At 43.4% G+C, this 21,365-nt stretch overlaps 1 protein-coding gene across 1 annotated transcript in view; it reads right to left on the minus strand.

The window, feature by feature from the left end:
• The window catches only part of LOC130680937 (tRNA-dihydrouridine(20) synthase [NAD(P)+]-like), a 42,612-nt gene extending 24,219 nt beyond the window's left edge, over positions 1–18,393 (minus strand). The window contains exons 1-6 of the mRNA XM_057492761.1: positions 18,255–18,393; positions 17,816–17,973; positions 16,557–16,628; positions 14,072–14,189; positions 12,899–13,041; positions 1,804–1,849 (exon numbers count right to left, since the gene is read on the minus strand). Of these exons, the coding sequence (XP_057348744.1) occupies positions 1,804–1,849; positions 12,899–13,024 (172 nt within the window). The 5' untranslated portion in view covers positions 13,025–13,041; positions 14,072–14,189; positions 16,557–16,628; positions 17,816–17,973; positions 18,255–18,393. The remainder of the gene's footprint in view (positions 1–1,803; positions 1,850–12,898; positions 13,042–14,071; positions 14,190–16,556; positions 16,629–17,815; positions 17,974–18,254) is intronic.
• Between the last annotated feature and the right edge of the window lie 2,972 nt (positions 18,394–21,365).

Below are 21,365 nucleotides of genomic sequence, written 5' to 3' on the forward strand. Positions count from 1 at the left end.
TTTATTTGTAACCCACAAATCAACACTCAGGTCATTTCCATGGTCATTCATGGACACGCAGAGAACTGCAAAATATTTCAGTCACCTGATGCACATTTCCCAGCTGAGGTCAAACAAGGCAGCGCTCTGCCTTCCTGTTTCAGTTCTCATACTGTAAAGAAGTGTCCTTATGGTGGTATATTTAATGCCACGACTTTTGCATTTTTGTGTTTTTGGTCGGTGATCTCACTGTTTGAAATGGCCCCAAGCATAGTGCTCAAGTGCTGTCTAGTGTTCCTCTGTACGGAAGGCTGTAATGTGCCTTATGGAGAAAATACATGTTACACAAGCTTTGTTCAGACATGAAATTAAAATTGCTGTTGGCTGTAAGTTCAATATTAATGTATCAACAGAATAATTAGATTATGTGTCCTTAAACAGAAACACACATAAAACAGTTATACATTGATCTGTTAATGAAAATGTGATCAGAGGCTTATGGGAAGCTAATCCTCTTTTTCCCCTAAGAGCAATCGTTCAGTATTTGCTAATGTGGTGTTTACAGCAACTTTACAGAACATAATTATTGCAAATAAGACTCTCATGTGTTCTCATAGTGAAGCTCTACGATAAAACTACTGTTACTAGCTTTCAAAGATGACTACCACATGGAAGAAATTCAACATGATGGATTTTGCATTTATTTATTCATGTATTTATTTTGAAAAATCACTGAGATCTCTAATACATATAAAGCACTTTCCATAAACAGAAGCAGTTATTATCATTCTGGCACGTAACAGATGAAAAGGTGAAAAAGGTGAGGTGAAGGCAGTGACATGTTGGGAGAGAATCAAAGTGATCAACAGCACAGACTGTTCATGACTGACAGTAACAAGTCTGAGAGAAGAACCACAAAAACTTAGTAGGCTTATACTACAGCTTTATTTATAATAGCAAAATACTAGAAACTCCCAATAAAGCACTGGTGAAATCAATTCTGACATGGGAAAATGTCTTAGTGCACAAGTGGCAAAACAACATGCATGGCATGTTCCCAAGGGAGAGGGGCATACAACGTGTCATGTTTTTATACACACTTTACTAAATGTGTAAAAGAATACACCTTATTCCTCTTTGTGATTACCTCTTTAGGTATGGGATGACGAGAGATGCCCATTTTCTAGGTTATATAGGTCTGTGATAATTGAATTTTCAATAACAAAAGAAAATATAAATCTAAAACAAAGACAACATTGAGTCATAACTTCTAGTGAATCTATGTTAACATTTCACAGATGTGTATACATTTCAAAAACCTCAAACAACACCACAACTCTAAGCAAAGCAGAATCAGCCTCATCAATAAAGAATGAGCAAAAGCACAATTCAGCACAACCACTTCTGTTTGCAAAGTATTTACATGTACCTTATCTTATTTGATCCTCACTCCAACCTTATGAATTAAGTAAAGCAGAGATTTTGATTTTCATTTTATAGCTAAACGGAGGCACAGAGGTCATGTAGCTCACCCAAGGGAGTGGGAGGGCCAGGACTAGTGCTGAAGTCATCCTGACCCCAGGGCATGTAGGGTCCCTCCTGTACTATGAAACCTGGCAATTTCTATGCCAACAAGCCTGTGGGTAGAAGGTGTTCTTAACCTGGCTCTCTGGAGAGCAGTGATTGTTCTCAAGGGAGCACGTGATCCATAAAATTACTCAGCCAGGCAAGGAGCACCCTGAAAGGACACTGTCACCCCAGGCAAGGGCAACGAGGGCCCAACAAGGCACATGCACAATTCTGGTACCATCCAGCCACACTCACCGTTGACGACTCTCTTGCACTGAAGCATCTTGAGGTCAATCAGCTCCTGCAGAGAAATCAGAGGGCACTTGTCAGTCCTGACATGTAGGCCCTGGGCACAGGGGAAGGACCTTCATCACACACCTGATGGGGGCCATTAGGCTGTCATCCTACTACCAACAACAAATCATGGCTTTTGGTAGATGAATGGATAAAGAAGATGTAGTACACACATACAGTGCAATATTATTCAGCCATAAAAAAAGAATGAAATCTTGCCTTTCATGACAACATGGATGAACCTAGAGGGTATTAAGCTAAGTGAAATAAGTCAGACAAAGACAAATACCATATGATTTCACTATATGTGAATCTAAAACACAAAACAAATGAATAAGCAAACAAAAAGACAGAACAGACTCATAAATACAGAGAATAAACTGGTGGCTACCATAGAGGATGGGAGTGGAGGGATGGGCAGAATAGGTGAAGGGGATAAACAGGTACAAACTTCCAATATCAAATAAGAAAGTCATGAGGATGAAAAGTACAGCCTAGGGAATATAGTAAATAATATTGTAATAACTTTGTGTGGTGACAGATGGTAACTACACTTACCATGTTGTTAAAACACTGTGCTATACAACTGAAACTAATGTAATGTTGTATGTCAGCTATACTTAATAAAAAATTAAGAAACAAAAACCAAATACGCTACTGGGACATGTAGTGCTGTCCTCCCCACTTAAACATGGCAGGCAGGAGCCTGAGTGAGCCACCCTTGGGACCCTGGGGAAGGATGAATCAATCAAGGAGCCAAAGAGAAGACAACAGCCCAGGATGTGGACGCCTGGGCACCTTCCTCACCTACTGGTCTCAGCCCAGTCCCTCTCCTCAAAGGACCTGCCACCTCATCCCTATGCGAATGGCAGACTAAGAGCTCCCATGAAATATCCAAGGACAAAAGTGGGACTAGTAAATAGAAGCACAGGGAGGATGATGTGAGATCAACACAAGAAAGAAAAGTCTGAAACCCCTATACACATGGGAACCACTGTATGGAAACAAATGCGGGGAGGGCCTCCTCGGCTCCTGAAGGACTGGGAGCCTCCATCTCTTCATGGGAGACAAGGCTGTTCTGCTTTGTTCAGGGGTCATTTCCACAGATGTAGAAGACAAATGAGAAGATCCAGGCACCTGTCACACTGCCCAGAAGCTCATGTCCAGGGGTTCTGGGGGTCCGGAAGAAGACAGAAACTCCTACTCCTGTACTCATCTCCATACTAACTCCCTATGCACCTCAACCAGTCATACCCCCAACCAGGCGGAGATGACGGCCTTTGCTCCCTTCATGGGAGCATGTAGGGCTAAAGTGGCCAGCGGGCCCCTATAGCATCCATCCCCCCCAACCCCACCCACACATACCCTTATCGAGAGTAATACACCACCTAGGTGTTCCTGTGGCTATCCTCTCCATATTGCATTCAGGTCATCAATTGTCTGATGCCCACCAGGCCTGACCAAACAAATCACCACAACCAAGCATGGATACATGGCTGGCATCCAAGCCCCAAGAATGAAAGTATGGACAGAGCCCAAACAGAGTCCCTGTAGCCAGTGGTCCAAGCTGCAGGAACAAGACAGAAGGGAGCAGAAGAGGCCTGTACACGTAAACAGAAGCTCTATAGCCAGGCTAAGCTTCAGCCGGGAATGAGCAGGGAAAGGCGAGACGAGCCATCACTGGGGCCACAGCCCTGCCAGAAGTAACCTGTCCTCAGGACTCCCAAAACCATCTGCCAAGTCCACCTGTACGGCCCTTACCACATCTCTGAATGCCAGTCACACATCTGCCATTAGATGTGAGCCCACCCTGGGAAGGGTCTTGTATCCTTGGCCAGGTAGCCGGAGCCCAAGAAGAGGAGCTGAGGCAAAACAGCCCTTGAAATGTCTTATTTTCTTCTCTGTCTCCCCACTACACCAAAGAGCCTTTGGGACCTCGACACTATCTCATTCATCTTTGAATCACTAGCATCTAGCATGTTGCAGGTGCTCACTAACCATCTGCCGATGCCTGCTTCAACACCTTATGTGCAGCAGGTGGCCAACTCCTTGTTCAGTGTAGAATTAAATTGTCACCAACAAAACCAGAAGTGTTCCTGCACACCCACACACCTTCACACTATGGTTTATCAATTTTATTCATTTTAATTAGTTCTATGGGTACAGAATGGAACCTGATAGGTTTTTTTTCACTGTATTTCCTTAATTAGTGAAAAAGTTGTTTTTCCATGTGGGAGAGTTTATCAACCATGCATCTTCACAGCAAACTGCCTTTTACATCTATGCAAGTTGTGCAGAAAAAAAAAAATCTATTCCTTGTCAAGGCAGATGTTGAATTTTTCTCAGTTATCACAAATACTTTTCCTATATCAACGTCACATCTTCAACTTCTGTCATACAAATACATTACTTTTGTAGAAGAGAGCCCCCCAACTTCACGATGAATGATGCCTTCTAGTTCTAAATATATCTATATTAAAGACTTAAGAAAGTAATTTGTTTTCTTTGCTTCTTTTTAAAATTAATTTAGTTTTTTAACTCACCTGAAAATTAAGGCCATCTATAAGTCACTTTTTCTTCATTTCTACCCAAAGTTCTGAACAACATTTAGTTTTAAAATGCCGTATCATGTATGCACTTATTCTTTCTTACCTGTCACATGTTATGTTCCTATATCTGAAATATGTCCTGCTCCCTTCACCTCCTCCAATCCACGTGGCTTGCTTCCTCTAAGATGATCATAACAGTTTATCACCAGTATTTTTCCATGCCACCTTTCCACCCTGACCTCTAGAATATCCAGGTACTCTTTTTTAGTCTTTAGTTTGTTTATAAACAATCTTCAGTCTACGGCCATACCACCCTGAACGCGCCCGATCTCGTCTGATCTCGGAAGCTAAGCAGGGTCGGGCCTGGTTAGTACTTGGATGGGAGAACAATCTTCAGTATATCCCTCGTTTTCAGAAACACAAATATACTCAGATGAGAAGCTATATAATTATACTATCAAAAAAAAAGTCACTGCCAAAATGAATAATGAGAGTCCCAGAAGGAGAAGGAGGAGAGAAGGAACAGAAAGCATATTTGAAGAAATAACAGCATAAAATTTCCCAAATTTGATGAAAAACATTAATCTACACATCCAAGAAACTCAACAAATCCAAGTATAATTAACTCAAAGAGCTCCACACCTAGACACATCATAACCAAACTGCTAAAAACCAAAGACAGAGAGAACCTCGAAAGCAGCAAGAAAGAAGTGACATCATGGGCAAGAGATCCTCAGGAAGATTCACAGCTGATTTCTCTTGAGAAACAATGGAGGGTGGAAAACAAGAGAGCAAAAGTCTTATGAACTGAAAATTACAAAATATGTTGAAAAATTAAAAGACACCTATATGAGATGGAAAGACATTCGTGTTCATGAATCCAAAGACTTAATATTATTAAGATGGCAGTATTCCCTCAAGTGACCTACAGATTCAACACAAACCCCATCAAAATCCTAGCTGTCATTTAGCAACAATTGACAAGCTTATCCTAAAATTCATAATGGAAATGCAAGGAACCTAGATTAGACAAAACAATCTTGAGAGAGAAGAACAAAATTGGAGGATTCACACTTTCTAATCTAAAAACCTATTAAACAAGCTACAATAATCAAGACTCTGTGATACTGGCTTAACTATAGACATATAAACACAACGAAATAGCACTGAGAGTCCAGAAACAAACCCCAACATCAATGATCAGCCAATTTTTGACAAGGGTGTCGAGATGATTCATTGGGGAAAGTCCTGTGTTTCAACAACTACTGCTTGGACAACTGGATACTCACATGCAAGAAAATGAGTTTTGACCCCTACTTCATATCATACACAAAAATCAATTCAAAATCCATCAAAGATGGACAGTGACTGTAATGGGGTATGTTGGGGGGACTTGGTGAAGGGGGAAGCCTAGTAAACATAATGTTCTTCATGTAACTGTAGATTAATGATAACAACATAATAAATAAATAAATAAAACTTAAAAAAAAAATCCATCAAAGACTGAAATGTAAGAGCCAAAAATATAAAATTCATAGAAGAAAGCACAGTTATACATCTTTGTGACCTTAGATTAGGCAATAATTTCTTACAGATGATAGCTAAAGCACTAAAAAATAAAATAAAATAAATTAATTGGACACCATCAAAATTAAAAACTTCTGTACATCAAAAAATACTATCAATACATGGTACAGATGTACAATGGAATATTATTCAGCCATAAAAAGAAAAGAAATATTGCCATTTGCAACAACATAGATGGATCTAGAGTATATTATGCTCAGTGAAATAAGCCAGGCAGAGGAAGACAAATACCATATGATTTCATTTATTTATGGAATAGACAAACAAAGCAAAACAGAAGGAACAAAACTGCAGTAGACTCATAGACACAGAGAAGTGACTAGTGGTTACCAAGCAGGAGGGGTTGGGAATAGTGCAGGACTACAGGAGGGGGATAAAAGGGCATAATAATTCACAATCACAATACAAGTAGACCATGGGGACTGCTGAACCACTGTGATGTACATGTGAAACCAACACAAGATTGTATATTAATGACACTTTAATTTTAAAAAGACACTATCAATAAAGTGAAGAGATAGCCCACAGAACGGGAGACAATATTTGAAAATCATTTGTCTGATAAAGGTCTAGAATCCAGAATATATAAAGAACTCCTACACTCTTAAAACTCTAAGAATAGAAAGGCAAATAACCCAATTTAAAATGTCCTATAAAATTTGAATAGACATTTCTCCAGAGATACTCAAATGGCAAATAAACACAGAAAGAGATGCTCAAGATTATTAATTACTAGGGGTAAAAAAATCAAAACAACGAGATATACTTCACAGCCATTAAGAATAGCTATCATCAAAAAGACAAATAATATGTGTTGACAAAGATGTAGAGAAACTGTTAACTTCATACACCGCTGGTGAGAACGTAAAATGGTACATTTGCAATTTACATTTGGAAAACAGTCTGCTAGTTCCTCAAACAGTTAAACACATGCTCCAGCAATTCCATTCCCACATATATACCCAAGAGAAATGAAAACATGTCCACACAAAAACTTGTACATGAATGTTCACAGCAACATAGTTCATAATAACCAAAAGGTAGAAATTTGTCCATTAACTGATAAACAGATAAATGTACCATTAACTGATGAACAGATAAACAAAATGGTGGTACGTCTATACACAATTGACTACTATTCAGTCACTAAAAGGACTGAAGTACTGATAAAGCCAATGACATGGATAAGCCTTGAAAACCTTGTGCTAAAAGGAAGAAGCCAGGCACAAAAGGCCACATGGCTCATGATTCCATTTATATGGAACGTCCAAAACAGGCAAATTTATGGAGACAGAATATAGATTAGTAGTTGCCAGGGACTAGGGGAAGGGGAAATTGCGGAGTGTTGCTAATGAATATAAGGTTTCTTTTTAGTGTGATGAAAATGTTCAAAAGTTGTTAGATGTAAAACTCTGTAAACATATTAAAAGCCATAAAACTGTACACTTTAAATTTGTGCATTATAGAGTATGAGAACCGTATCTCAAGATGTTAAAAAATGATTAGAGGCACAATTTTGGGTCAACTGAAAAAAAAGAATATGGAAGATAGACTAGAAAAAAGTACTGTATCAATGTTAATTTACTGAAGATGAAGGCTGAATGATAGTCATACAGAAGAATGACTTTATTCCTAGAAAATATCAATGAAATATTTGAGAAGAAATCATAGTGTATGAAGTAGTTAAGACAAAATATATTTATTAGAGAGAGAGCACAAATTACAAAACAAAGCAAACAAAAGGTTAACAGCAGGTCAGTCTCGGTAAAGGGCACATGAATGTTCTTTGTCTAATTCTGCAACTTTTCTATAAAGTTTACATTTTTTTAAGTTTGTAAACATTACCCATTCTGGGACTAACAGTTACCAGAGGGAAAGGGACCAGGGAAGATGAGTGAGAAGGGAGGGACAAGGGGGTAAAAGGGGCATTATGATTAGCAGACATAATTTGGGGATGGGCATGGGGAGGCCTGTACAACACAGAGAAGACAAGTAGTGATTCTATAGCACCTTACTACACTGATGGACAGTGACTGTAATGGGGTCTGTGGTGGGGACTTGATGATGGGGGGAGTCTAGTAAACATAATGTTGCTCATCTAATTGTAGATTAATGATACCAAAATTAAAAAAAAATTTTTAATAAAAATAAATAAAAAATAAAAAAATTACCCATTCTGAGCAAAGGACTTGAATAGAAATTTCTCCAAAGATGATGTACCAATGGCCAAGAAGCATACAAACATATATTCAAAATGACTAGTCATCAGAGAAATGCAAACCAAAACCACAATGAGCTATCACTTCAATGGCTACTAAAAAAAAAACCCACAAAAACAAAATAGCAGGTGTTAGCAACGATGCAGAGAAATTGTGAACTATTGGTGGGATTGTAAAATGGTGCAACTGCTAGGAAAAATATACAATGAAAAACAGAACTACCGCATGATCCAGCAATCCCACATTCTGGGTATATATATATATATATCTGAAAGAACTGAAAGTGGGATCTCAAAGAGATATTTTATATGTTCATAGCAGCACTATTCAAAATTGCCAAAACATGGAAGCAACCCAAATGTCCACCAACAGATGAATGGGCAGACAAAATGCAGCATGTACAATGGAATATTATTCCACCTAAAAAATGGAAGGAAATCCTGCTAAATACCTCAACGTGTATGAACCTTGAAGACATTAAGCTAAGTGAAATAAACCACTCACAAAAAGACAAATATTGCATGTTTCCATTTACGTGAGGTATCTAAAGTAGTCAAATTCATAGCAACAGAAAGAATGGTGGTTACCTAGGGGTGGTGGTGGGGGGGTAGTTGTTTAATGGGTATAAAGTTTCAGTTTTGCCAGATGAAAATGGACTGAATATCTATTTCACAACAATACGAAGGTATCTAGCACTAGTGAACTGCACACTTACAAACGGTTAAGAAGGTAAATTTTATGTTGTGTTTTTTACCACAATAAAAAAAATTTTTTTTAAATACCCATTCTGGTATTCAGGGCCTCTTAAGAACATTGCTCTCTCCCTCAATTCTGCTTATTAAAAGGTTTAAGTTCAACAGGTGGATTTCCTCTCACAGTCGAGGCTACTGGAGTTCCACTGTTCTTATAAAAGGGAGTAGATATACAACATCTGAACAACTCACACAAAACTCCTGTCAATAAGGCAGAACTCGGCAGGGAATCAGACTACTGCTCCCTTGACTTTTGCCCAGCTGATTCACCCTTTCCTCAGCTCCAGCTGCCTAGGGCTTTGCAGAGGTCCTAAGGAGGTGCCTGCATGCCCGGTATGCCCTAGGTCCTATAATCAGTCCCGTGAGATGGGCGTCGTGGTTTAACTAGTCCCACAGATGGGCCACCTCATGTGAACCCAGTAAGATCATCCAGACAGCAGGCCTGCAGAGCAACTCTGGATCCAGCAGGGGGCACCAGGCACCACACTGTACATGCCCTGTACTCAGGGCCCAGTTCCCAGCCACCTCCCCACACCAAGCAGGGGCCCGCTAGCCAGCCTGCCTCTGCTCTCCACAGCCGCTCGGTCTGGGTGGAGGGCCTAGGTCTCTTCCAGCAGGGACCCCTCTGTTTGTTCATAAGCCATACTCACTCTCCCAGAGTCCATCAAACATGCTAAAGGGTTTTTAATCGCTGTTTTCTCTACTCCAAACTCAAGCAGAGCTGTGGAGGAAAGGAATGGTCACACTCATTAGGAAAAGTTTTGACCAATTAGGAGGGCCACACACTGAAGTCAGCACATAAATCCTTGCTCTATGACTTCCCGAGCGCTTGAAATGACCCTAGGAATTCCCAAAGAGGTCGCTGCTGTAGCATCTGGAACCTGGAAGGTCAGCTCTGCTTCCTGAGACAGCACTGCTCGCCCAGCCCAGCTCTGTGACCCCCGCCACACGTAGTGGCTAGCTAGAACAGGCACTGCTGCCATGCAGTCACTCACTCCAATCCTGGTGTTTCACTCCACCTAGCTCCAAGTGAGTACCACTTCCTGGAGTCCCAGAAAAATGCTCCCTGCACAGGAAAACTGAAGGCCGAGGGGCTGAATACATTCATGTAGGCACTATGGCCTTCTTCTCAATTTTCACAACCCCCAGAATGTGGCCCCAGCATAAATTTGAGCCCAGCAGAGCCAGTGCCTCTAAAGGCCTGAGGCCCTTACCACCACTTGGTCCAACAGAAGAAACCAGCAGGACAGCCAGAGTAGAGACATAAGTGAATCTAAACATAAAGGGCTAGCACTCAATTAAAAGTAAAGACCAACTCTTACTTTCAATGAACACAACATTAGGGAGAGAAGGGCCATGGAGGGCCATCAGAGTAAGCAAATAACGGACGGAGACAAGGTGCGATGCCTAGGGAGAGAGGAGAGAGACACCACAGACCCAGGGCCCTGCAGCACTCGCGGGGAGGGTGCAGCTGCACAGAGGGAGTTGGGCAGCAGGGAAGAAGCAGGGGGCTTCACCCTTGAGTCTGAGTCATCCCGAAGGACCCTGTTGGTAAACGTGGACTAAGTGGAATGAAGAGCTCGCATGTCCCTCTCTGTCATCATCCTGGGAGCAGGACGGGGGGCATCACAAGCAATGACAGGTTCACAGCTGTCTAAGTTCTCTGGAACTGGGGCTTTTTGGCCCCAGGCCTCAGGCTCTGAGTCCTTGATTCTTCACAGTCCCTCCTCCCAACTCCCTTCCAAATCCAGGAGGCCTGTCTGGAGGGCAAGGAGGGTGCTGAAAAGGAAACGCTACACCTGACCCATGGTTGGCCACCCGGGGGCCTGAGCGTGGGCTCAGGGATGAGTGACTGGCAGTAATGCTCAGCACACTACCGCATTCCCCGGGAACTGGCCCAGGGAACAGGTTTCTCCCTGCCCTGGGCTTGTCTGGCAGCCTGAAAGGCTTGTGGATGTGCGCTAACAGCCCAGTGCATGTTTCTTGCACATCGTCAGCTTCACTCTGACAAATCACTAAGGACTCAGGTCTCAGGCCTCTGTAATCCTGAACTCTAGAACCTCCTTTTCTGACTCTCACCTCTAGACAACACGTATTCCCTCCCTCCCATTTCACCTTCCCAGCCCTACCGTATAGATTCCCTGGGCCGTGCCCTACCATATATACCGTCATGGCAATCCCAGCCGCAGACATCTCCCTGCCAGGCTTCTCGGTTCTCCCTCCCATAAAGCTGCAAACCGGCAACCCTGCACACCTGGCTGCCAGGCAAACCTCCCAGTGCTCACTTCCCACAGGAACAGGACCAAAACGTCTTGACTTTCTTTCCTCAGGTCCCTGTCCAACACCTGCCACCTTCATTTCCAGAAGAAGACTGGATTCCTACACCTTGTCAACCAAGTCTCTCAGGCAAAACCCCTCAGCTTCCCCTGCTCCCATCACCCTCCCCCTCTCCTCCTCACCCTACGTTAGAGGACAGCAGGTCCCACCACCTCATCCTGTCCCCTCCAAGACCTGGCCCTACCCATCTCCACTAATCCCCCAAATCTTCAGGCCTCCCCTCAATGCTGGGGCCTTCCTCATGCTACAAATAGGCAAGTTGCCTAAAAAAACTCGTTTCACCCAGCGTCCTTCACCTCCACTACCTGCCTGCCCTCTCTCTCTCCTTTCACCTCTTGAATTCTTGCAGGGTAGTCAGCAGCCCTATTTTCACCTCCTCATTTGCTGTTCCCTCCTCAATCTGTTGACTACAGAAAGTGTTCCCATCTGTTGTACAATGCTGTCCTCCAATCAACTAATTTTCAAATCAAATACCTTCTTTATCTTTTACAAGTGGATTCTCTGCATCATCAGACATAGCTAACAGACCTGGGACTTCTGCCTGACATGCCACTTTTCTTAAGTAGCCTATTTCTCTCACTCTTTCACTTCTCTATCATGAATTGCTGTCCACGGCCCCCTTGTGCCACACACACACACCCAGTACAGAAGGTTATATTCTTTCCAAATCCCCTGTTAAGCCCTCCCTTTTCTCTTCACTGGTAGCTTTCTTTTTCATTAAACTTTTTGTTTGAGATAATTGGAGATTCACACGCAGTTGTAAGAATGTGAGATACTATGTACCCTTCACCCAGTTTCCCCTAGTGGTAACATCTTACAAAACTGTAGTATAATATCACAGCCATGATATTGACATTAATTCAGTAAGACACAGAATAATTCCATTACCACAGGGATTCTTCGTGTGGACCTTCTGTAGCCACAGCCCTCATCCCACCACCAGTGCCTTTTAAAGATGGAAATATAAGACACACTTAGGTAGCTTCTTCATAAAACTTCTCACACCCACTAAGGGGACATATCGGGATTGAGGATTGTGGGGAAGCTCTCCAGAAAATTCTAAAATGGGCCCAACTGAGAACCACTGCTCACACTCTCCCACTATCCAGTATCAGTTACTCCCGTAATTTTATTTTTCCTAGAAGATGCTCTCTAAACCTGGGTCTGAAGTCCTAATATTCTCCAGAGACACTGGCAAGTAACTGACCCGCTAGCTACTACCACCAGAAAATCCGGTGACTCCCAAAACCAAGCCCATCCAGTTTCCCTCACCTGGATCTGGTCCTTGACCTCCTCTTCCTAACCTTGAGTTCATTCATTCACGTATTCAATGTGTATTAACTGCTATAGGTTCCAGGGCAGCAACCTAACACAATGCTCATCGACTCACCTGGCCCATAATCCACAGAGCCTCTATGCTGCCCCGGCTTCCAGGCCTCAGCTGGGCTCACAGAACTCATGAGTGTCATGTGCTTGCCCGCTGCGACCTTCCGTGAGCATCTGTGAAGTGAGTGCCCATTCTGCCCCCACTCCCTACTCCTGACCACTCCCTCCCACACATGGAGAACCTGCACTCGAAGAAGCTTCTCTGGGGAAACTGGGGGCCCCTTACCTCATAGTACACAATGTCCGCTCCATAATCCAGGGCCAGCAGCCGCATTGGGAGAGTCCCTACCCGAACCATAGGGGCTAAGATGAGTTTGTTGCGGTAGCACAGTGAGAGGCTGTCCACAATCATTCCTCCTCTGCGACAGCCTGAAGAGAGGGAAAGCAAGAGAAATTCAAACGAAGGAAACCTCTTCTGTTATCCAGGGCAGGCTTTCCTTCTTCCTTTCAACACATACTACTTTGTTTTCCTTTTCACTGAACATAAAAATAATGCTCAGTCATTCATCCAGTAAATACTTCTTAAGTACCTAGTCTGGGCCAGTCACTCTCCTGGTCTTTTGGGATACCTTAGAGAAAAAAACAGAGAAAAATGTCTGCTCTGGGAGAGCTTTCCTTTTGGTGAGGGGGAAAAAAAACATTAAGTACAACAAATAAGTAATGGATATAGTATGTTGGAAAACTGGTAGTGCTGTAGACAAGAAAAGAGCAGGGAAAAAGGAGATTGAAAATGCAGGGGATGGGTTAAAACTTTCTGTCAATTTATTGAGATATAATTGACATACAACATTATATTAGCTTATGGTATACAACATAATGATTTGATATATGTATACTGGAAAATGATAATCACAATAAATTTCGTTAACATTTATCACCTCACATATTATAAGTTTTCTTTTCTTGTCATGACAATTTTTAAGATCTACTCTCTTAGCAACTTTCAAACATACAATATAGTCATGCTAACTATATTCACCATGCTGCACATGACATCCCTGCAACTTTGAACTACCTCCACAGGTTAAGATTTTAAACAAAGAATCCCAATATTGGCTTCAATGAGAAGACAAGATTTCAGTTAACCAAGTTGGTATCTAGTGGAGGAGTGCGCAGCAGAGGAAACAGCCAGTGCAAAGGCCCTCAGACAGCAGCTTGATTGGTGGGTGTGTGACAGGAACAACAAGGAGGCAAACTTGGCTGGAGCACAAAAAGGAGAAGAGAGAGTAATGGAAGTCAGATGCCTGATGTGACAGCAGTGAGCAGATGGGACACGGTCGTCAGATCCCCCCATATGGCCTTGTAGGACACTCTACAGACTTTGTTAGTTCTTTACAAAATTGGAGCCAATAAAGGGTTTTGAGTAGAGGAGTGGCGTGACTGAGCATCTTTTTTTTACCACAGTCACAGTGGCAGCTATATGAAGAGCGGACTACTGGGGGTCAGGTAGACACAGAGATCAATTAGGAGGGTCTTCGGCAGCCAACGTGAGAGATGATGGTGCTGAGGCTGGGCACCTGGTAGTCGAGGCAGTGAGAGGTGGTCACATTCTAAATATACTCTGAAGGTAGAGTTAACAGATGTAAAAGAAAATTAAAAATTCCATATCCCAGAGATAACTGTAAAGGTATTTATTCTAAGCAAATATGGTCCCCCTAAAAAGTCGTACAGCTAGCAAAGTATGCTCTGCCCAGAGTTAGTACTACAGGCCCCTCGTTTTGTTTTGTTTTGTTTTTCTATTTTGTTATCATTAATCAACAATCACATGCAGAACATTATGTTTAGTAGGCTACCCCCTTCACCAAGTCCCCCCCACAATCCCCATTGCAGTCACCGTCCATCAGGCTCCTCTTTCTTTTACTCCTTAGCCCATTCCAGTCTGGCCTCCACCTCCACTCTGCCAAAACTGCTCTGACTGAAGTAACCAAAGTTACCTCAAAGTTGCTCTATCTACTAGACACTTATCCATCCTCAACCTTGTTTCGCTAACAGTCGGTGACTTGGCTGGGCCTCCTCCTTCCTCTTTGATATTTCTCCTCCCTGGGCATCCCTGACCTTACACTCTCCTGATTTTTATCCTACCTCTCTGCCCGTGCTTTTTCGTATTCTTTGCTGGTTTTACCTCCTCTGCTCACATCTTGAGGTTCCTCCTTAGTCTTAGGCCTTCTTCCTTTCTAATTCCACACACACTTCCCTTGTGAATTTATTCACTCCCGTGGATTAAAATATTGGTGAGAAGCTGGTAATTTTCCAAGGTATCTCAACCTCACACCAAATATTCAATCACACCCCCACTCAGATGTCTTAAGGGTATGTTACACTAAATATGTGTAAAAAAAGTCAATCTTCTGCTTTGGTTATGTAACTGTATTCCTATTATGTTAATCTGTGTGCGCAATTTAATTAGTAGTTTAAAACCTATACATGCTGAAGTTACTCTACAAGAAGATATGTCAAAGAAATAATCAATCTTCCCATGTTTTCTTCCGCCTGCTACCTCTATAGCTTTTCTTCTTCCTTCCTAATTACAACCCTTAAATAGAATTCGTGCCTCATATCGAATTTACCGAGTATCATAATTCCTCCAAGTGCTAAAGATACCTCAAGACAAATTCTGGGCATAGAAGCCACAGGGCATAAATATGCAAAGAAGTAAAAAGCTAACCTTTTCAAACAATATTGCTTCTCTTCCACTTGCCAACTTTACATTTCCCTGTATGGCCCCGGAAGATGACTGGTTAGCCAGAGACAGGTAAGATTCCTCTAGGGAGGAACAACCTAAGACAGGCACAGTCGCAGGGGGGCCATCAGGTGAGAAATTGGGGATCAACAGAGGTGAGGCTTAGAACCTCTCCCCCCCTGTTTTGAGAGAAATCTTCTGCATCCGTGGATGTTTTATTGCTCTTGTATAGCTTGGATTAACACATAGTCTACAGGCACACACCTGCTCATCTACATTTGCTCTCTTACAACACTAAACTAAGTTTTCTACCTTTATCTTACATCTACCTACCACTTCAGCATTTTATTAAAAATAATAATAATAATAATAATAAAGGGAGAAATGTGGGATCCACATATAAATCAAGTATAAAAATCAAACGAATATTCATATTTGAACTGTTTATAGTTCATAATGCGTGATCAAAACCGAAAGTTTCTGTGATGACTGCCCTTGCACTGTTCACCATGTAAGAACTTACTCACTATGTAAGAATTTGTTCACCATGTAAGAACTTGTTCGTTATACTTCAGAAGATTGGAGACTGTTGAGAATTAGGCTTGGGGCTGATTAATGATTGTGCATTGAGTCCCCTATACAGAATTTTATTGTTGTTAACAACCATTTGATCAATAAATATAAGATACGCCCTCTAAAAAAAAAAAAGTCAATCTTTTTTCTTGAGCTGCCTCCCATGTCTAAATTTATTCATCAACAGACACTTATGGGACCCCTATGATATGCAAAGCACTGGTTGCACTAGAGATAAAATGATGAAGTGAGGTGAGAAAAAAATGTACAGTAGAAGACAGGCTTTCATAATGGGAACTTACAAATATGTGTGAAGTCACAACTGTGTCCAGGACCATGAAGAGCAGTTGCATGAGGTTATAGGAGTCTATGTCAGCAGGGAAGGTTCTGATGCAGATTGAGGAGGAAGGACTTCCCTTATGAAATAATCTCTGACTCAAGTTCTCTCTAAAGAGAGAACTAACAAGGAGAAATTAGGGACCAAGAGCAAAGATAGGCTCAGATGGACTCCAAACACTGTGAGATTTTAAAGTATTCTAGGGGCTTAAGCATGATGAGAAAGCAGCCATATAAGAACCAGCTACCCTGCCCCAATTATGTGGGCAAAATCCAAATGCAAATACATACCTACCTATTATCCTTCCTGATGATTCTGTCAATGTATCTGTTCTGGCTTTGTACAAGGCAGTTCTTTGTTTTATATCTGAAAAATAGTACACAAGTAAATGGATGAAACCTGTTGGGTCAGGCATCCAACGAGTTTTTTAGCTGAAGAACAAGGAGCCCCAAGTTCTTGGAAAGACTCATAGAAATGGTATAGAATCACAGTACCTTGGCTTATCCTTTATATCAACTCCCCTCTATCTTCTCACCATTCAGTGCTCAGCTGGCCTATATATGAACTTTTCAATGATGGAAAGCTCAGGGCTCTAGAACAGATCTGGGCAATTCTTGTTGCTACAGCAGTTCTTTATATCAAATTCAGAATCTGCCTATCACCCATCGGTCTCATTTCTGCCTTCCAGAATGGTACACTCCACAGCACACCTCATCTCTCTTCCATCTGGCAGAGTCCCCAAATACAAGAGGACAGTTTTGTTCCCAAAAACTAATCCAGCTTCACTCTCTTAAATCACTCTTTCCTGTGTTTAAAACTTTCAGGGAACTCCAAGGTTCCTGATTCCAAGGGTGTGACAAGCAATGGCATTAGTGGGCCTCTACAGATTCTGGGGATGGGGCAGCCAGTGCAAGAGTTTGGTAAATGTGCCTACCTGAAGCGAGAGTACATGCGGTGACCTCAGCCTCTCTGCAGTCTTCATCCTCTATCCACGGTTTCTCAACTTTGCACTATTCACATTTTGGACCAAGTAATATGTTGCGGAGGGGGGGGACTTGCCCCCACACTGTATGATATTTGGCAGCATCCCTGGCCTCCACCCATTCAAAGTCAGTAGTGCCTCCCCAGATATGACACCTAAAAGTGTGTCTAGCCATTGTCAAATGTCCCAAGTGGGGAGGAAGGGGGTAAAAAGGAACCACTGCTCTAGCCAATGACTCTGTGCACCTGTCACTACTCAAAATTCTCTCCTCTGCTGGTCTAACACGTGACTCTCCAGAAAGTCTACTTGTGTATCAAAAAGGTATTCAACATTTTTAAAGTCTTCATCTTTTTAACGGTATATGATATAACTAAAACACTTTTCCCACAGATTCAGAAACTCCCAGGTGGTTAAACCACATTTATCTTACTCCCACCCCACGCACTGGGGACTACATTAAAGATCTAACACCCATTTTCTACGTCTGTTCAAGAAGTACAAATAGTGTAGGGGTTATTTTGCAACCTTAAATCTTCTGCCTGAACAGCACTATGTGAGATAAGCCACCTACCTGATCACTCGCTGGTGTAGAAGGACCCTCCTCACTGCTATTCAAGCAATTTAGGTATCTCACTGGGAAGGCAGTGGAGGTTGAGTGGAACTGCCAGTGTGGTGGGTTCTGGACGAGAAGCTGGGAACGGTCACAAGGGAATGGAGAGTGAACCTCGCCTGCAAAGGAAGGAAACAAATGTGAAGAGATGAACCTACTTGAAGTAAAGCCCGAAGATCTTACCTACTACTTCACAGAGGAAAACCCCCGAGCTTGCCCTCTGGGCTCTCAGCTCTCCAGGAGGCGTGTGTGCGTGTGTGTGGGTTTAAGCATACATCTGACATACCTGGCCCTTGTCTCGGCCCCGGGACCCGACCATTCATTCAGACTCTAAAAAGCATTACGAGACCTTGCGCGGCAAGCATATCTGGGAAGATACCACCACACCCTCGTTACTTACTGCGGAAGACCAGCACTGGACAAGCCATCACAGGGGAGGGCGTTGTGAGAATCAGAGGGATCGGACACCCAATCGCCAGAAGACTTCTGCCCTGCTGGGTCCAGAACGCCAGGTACTCATCGCCGCGTATCGCTCAACCCCGGTCCTGCCTCCGTCGCGCACCGTTCCCCAAGGTAGGCCCGAGTCTGGACGTTGCCATTCCCTGTTTAGACCTACAGACCTCGCCGCCGCGTAACTCCACAGAATGTCCCTACCTCTTCACAGTTCTCCAACTATACGAGCATTACTGAGCCGCGCCGGACACCGTCCTCAAATCCTCGGAATGCGCGAAACGTCACCGCCGTTCGTTTCCGCTTGCCCGAGAGGAAGATGGTCGTACCGCGGTCGTTGCGGCTCTTTGCGCATGTGTCTAGGTTGCCTCGGGTGCCTCCACGGGATCTGGCGGCCCGCGGAGCCGACGAACCCCTGCCCGTGGTGGGCATTCCGCGGGCTCTACAGCGGCGGCAGGAACAGCAGCAGAGCGAACGGCGGGGACCCCTGCGGGTGGCGCTGGTGCGATCTGGCCGGCTGCTGATCTCGGCTCGGCGACGGGAGTTGAACCTCGCGGCGCGCCTCACGCTGGGCATTTGGGAGACCGCGCCGCTTGCTTCGCGTGCCTGGAAGAATCAGCGCTCCCAAGACATACCTCTCTGTAGAGACATAGCCTCTCCGGGCCTGGACAGCACCTGCGTGGAACTAATTATCAATTACGATTTCCCCCTCACCCTGCAGGACTTCATCCACAGAGCAGGGAGGGTGGGCCGTGTGGGGAGCAAGCTGTCGGGCACCATAATCAGCTTTGTGACCCATCCCTGGGATGTGAATCTGTTTCAGATGATTGAGCTGGCAGCTCGCCGGAGAAGCCTTCCAGGACTAGGGTCCTCAGTGAGAGAGACTTTATCCCAGCAACCTTGATTGCAGCTAGTTTAAATGATGTGCCAGTGGTGGGTGTACACACTTGTGAGTAGGACATGCTGCGCTGCCCAGTCACCTCCCTGAAGGCTTGGTGAGCTGCTGTCTAGCTCGAAAAGGTACGCTGCTGGCCAGCACTGGAGCTACTGAGCGTGGCTCTCGTCTTTCACGTGACTCATGAAAAATAAAGTCGATTTTGGCTGTGTATTATGTCATGATTTCTAAAAATAAATGATGTTTTTATGGGTCTTCCCTAATAATAGGTACCATTGGAGCAGGTCCCTGGAATGTGAATAGATTCACACTGCGAACTATACAAACCTAGGATAAAGGCTCTTCCAATTGATGTTTTAGTTTCTAAACATTTAGATTTTATTTCCTGTCCACAAAACGCCCATTACGCTCCAAGAAAGGAAAGGGGATGTGACTAGCACTAGAGAGAAATTTTCTTCAGCAATAGTACCTATGGCAAGCTTGAGTACTCTCGATGAAATCTCTCGGGAAGTACAGGCAGAACAAAAAAAGGCAGACTGACACAGAAGTATTGCTTGGTGTGCATTTCCAGGCTCACCTTCTTTCCCATCTCTTCAGGGCAGAGGAAGAGGAGAAAGGCTTAAACTGTTTTAAAAAAGTCAAAAAAAGCATGTTGCATCCTCATTATCTCCCAGGTTGCAGTTTCTGCAGCATTATTTAAGCTTTGCTCAAAGTAATGAACAGTTGAGGCTTAAATACAATACTCTACAAAATAACCTAAAAACACTTGCACACAGAAAACGATAAGTTTGCAGAGATTAGAAAGGGACCTAGGGCAAACTTTGCCAAAAGAGAATATTGTACAAAGTGTACAGTCATAGCTTTCTCTTCCATATGAAGAAACAAGCTCAGGGGGGAAAAAACAACTTGCTCAAAACCACACAAGTAGGACAGAATCTGGTCTGTCTGCACCAAGGGTTGTGTTGTATTCTTAACCACCATTCTAGCTCTTCTCAAATGTGACTCATGCATAAAATAACTATGCGTCTCTGTTTTCCTTGAATATTACTTGTTTACATCTGTACTGATGCAGTTTCTAATACTGCCCACTTTCACTCTTGAAAAGCGACACCCACTTTAGACACTAATTTGGTCACTCTATCCATGCACCACTGGGGCCAAACTGCCTAGGAAGCCTGATTAGTGTTAAAAGATTTCTGAGCCCCACTCCAGATCTGCGTAACAGTTAACCCAAGAATCCACGTTAAAGTATCTTTAAGTTGTTTTGTGGAATCCCCAAGTGAGTCTGAAGCCCTCTTAAAGCTGCTAGAACATTCGTCTATGCTATTCGGCCTTCGCTAGAGGCCTGGCCAGATACTGCGACGGTATCATCAGACCCTCACCAGATCAGAGGGATACTCCAAACATGGAGTCTCTCTGGAGCTTTGGAAAATGTGAGTGGTCTCAGGATGGTCCACCTGCCAGGATGAACCTCCAGAGCCGTCCCCTTCACAGTTTATCACTTCCAGACGTAGACTACTCTATTTAGGGCAGACTTAAAATGTCCTCACACAGACTACACTGATTCAAGAAAATTAAGAGAGAAGGTGCTGTGGTTCCCCACCAGAGTTGCCCATCGTCTAAAATGAGAGCCCAGATAGTCTCTACCTCCTGGTACACCTCCTCTGCAACACCCCCAGTAAACAAGGTCCCATCTTTGCTTATTCAAGGTCAGTGACAGGGACCCCCCTCCTGAGGAAGGTTATCTCTCGTTGCTAGAAAGTTCCTGGACACACTGTATCAAAGGTTGCCTCCCAGACGTGGTTCCTTACTGTGGGTCTCATCAGGCTAAGGACACTTGTATATTTCCTCCCACTCTGAGTAGAACTAAATTGTCTTTTAGTAACATCTCTGTACAGTGTTGATGTTGTTTTTCACCTGGGCTGCCGCTGAGCCCACGTATCCTTTCATGGTGGTCGGATAGTCCTGATTTGCCTTTTTGAGGGAGTGGAGGGTAATGATTAGGTTATCACTCTGTGTTATGTCATTTTGTCATGTTTTTTTAATTCATATTAAAATGGGCTCTCATTCCCACTCTGTGAAGTCACTCGGGCCCCTCACTCTGCCTTAGAGCACTTGTAACATCCCTCCCAGAGTGACTTTGAAATGTGATGAGCTTCTCCTCAC

Source organism: Manis pentadactyla, chromosome 15, assembly GCF_030020395.1.
Source record: "Manis pentadactyla isolate mManPen7 chromosome 15, mManPen7.hap1, whole genome shotgun sequence".
Taxonomy (NCBI): domain Eukaryota; kingdom Metazoa; phylum Chordata; class Mammalia; order Pholidota; family Manidae; genus Manis; species Manis pentadactyla.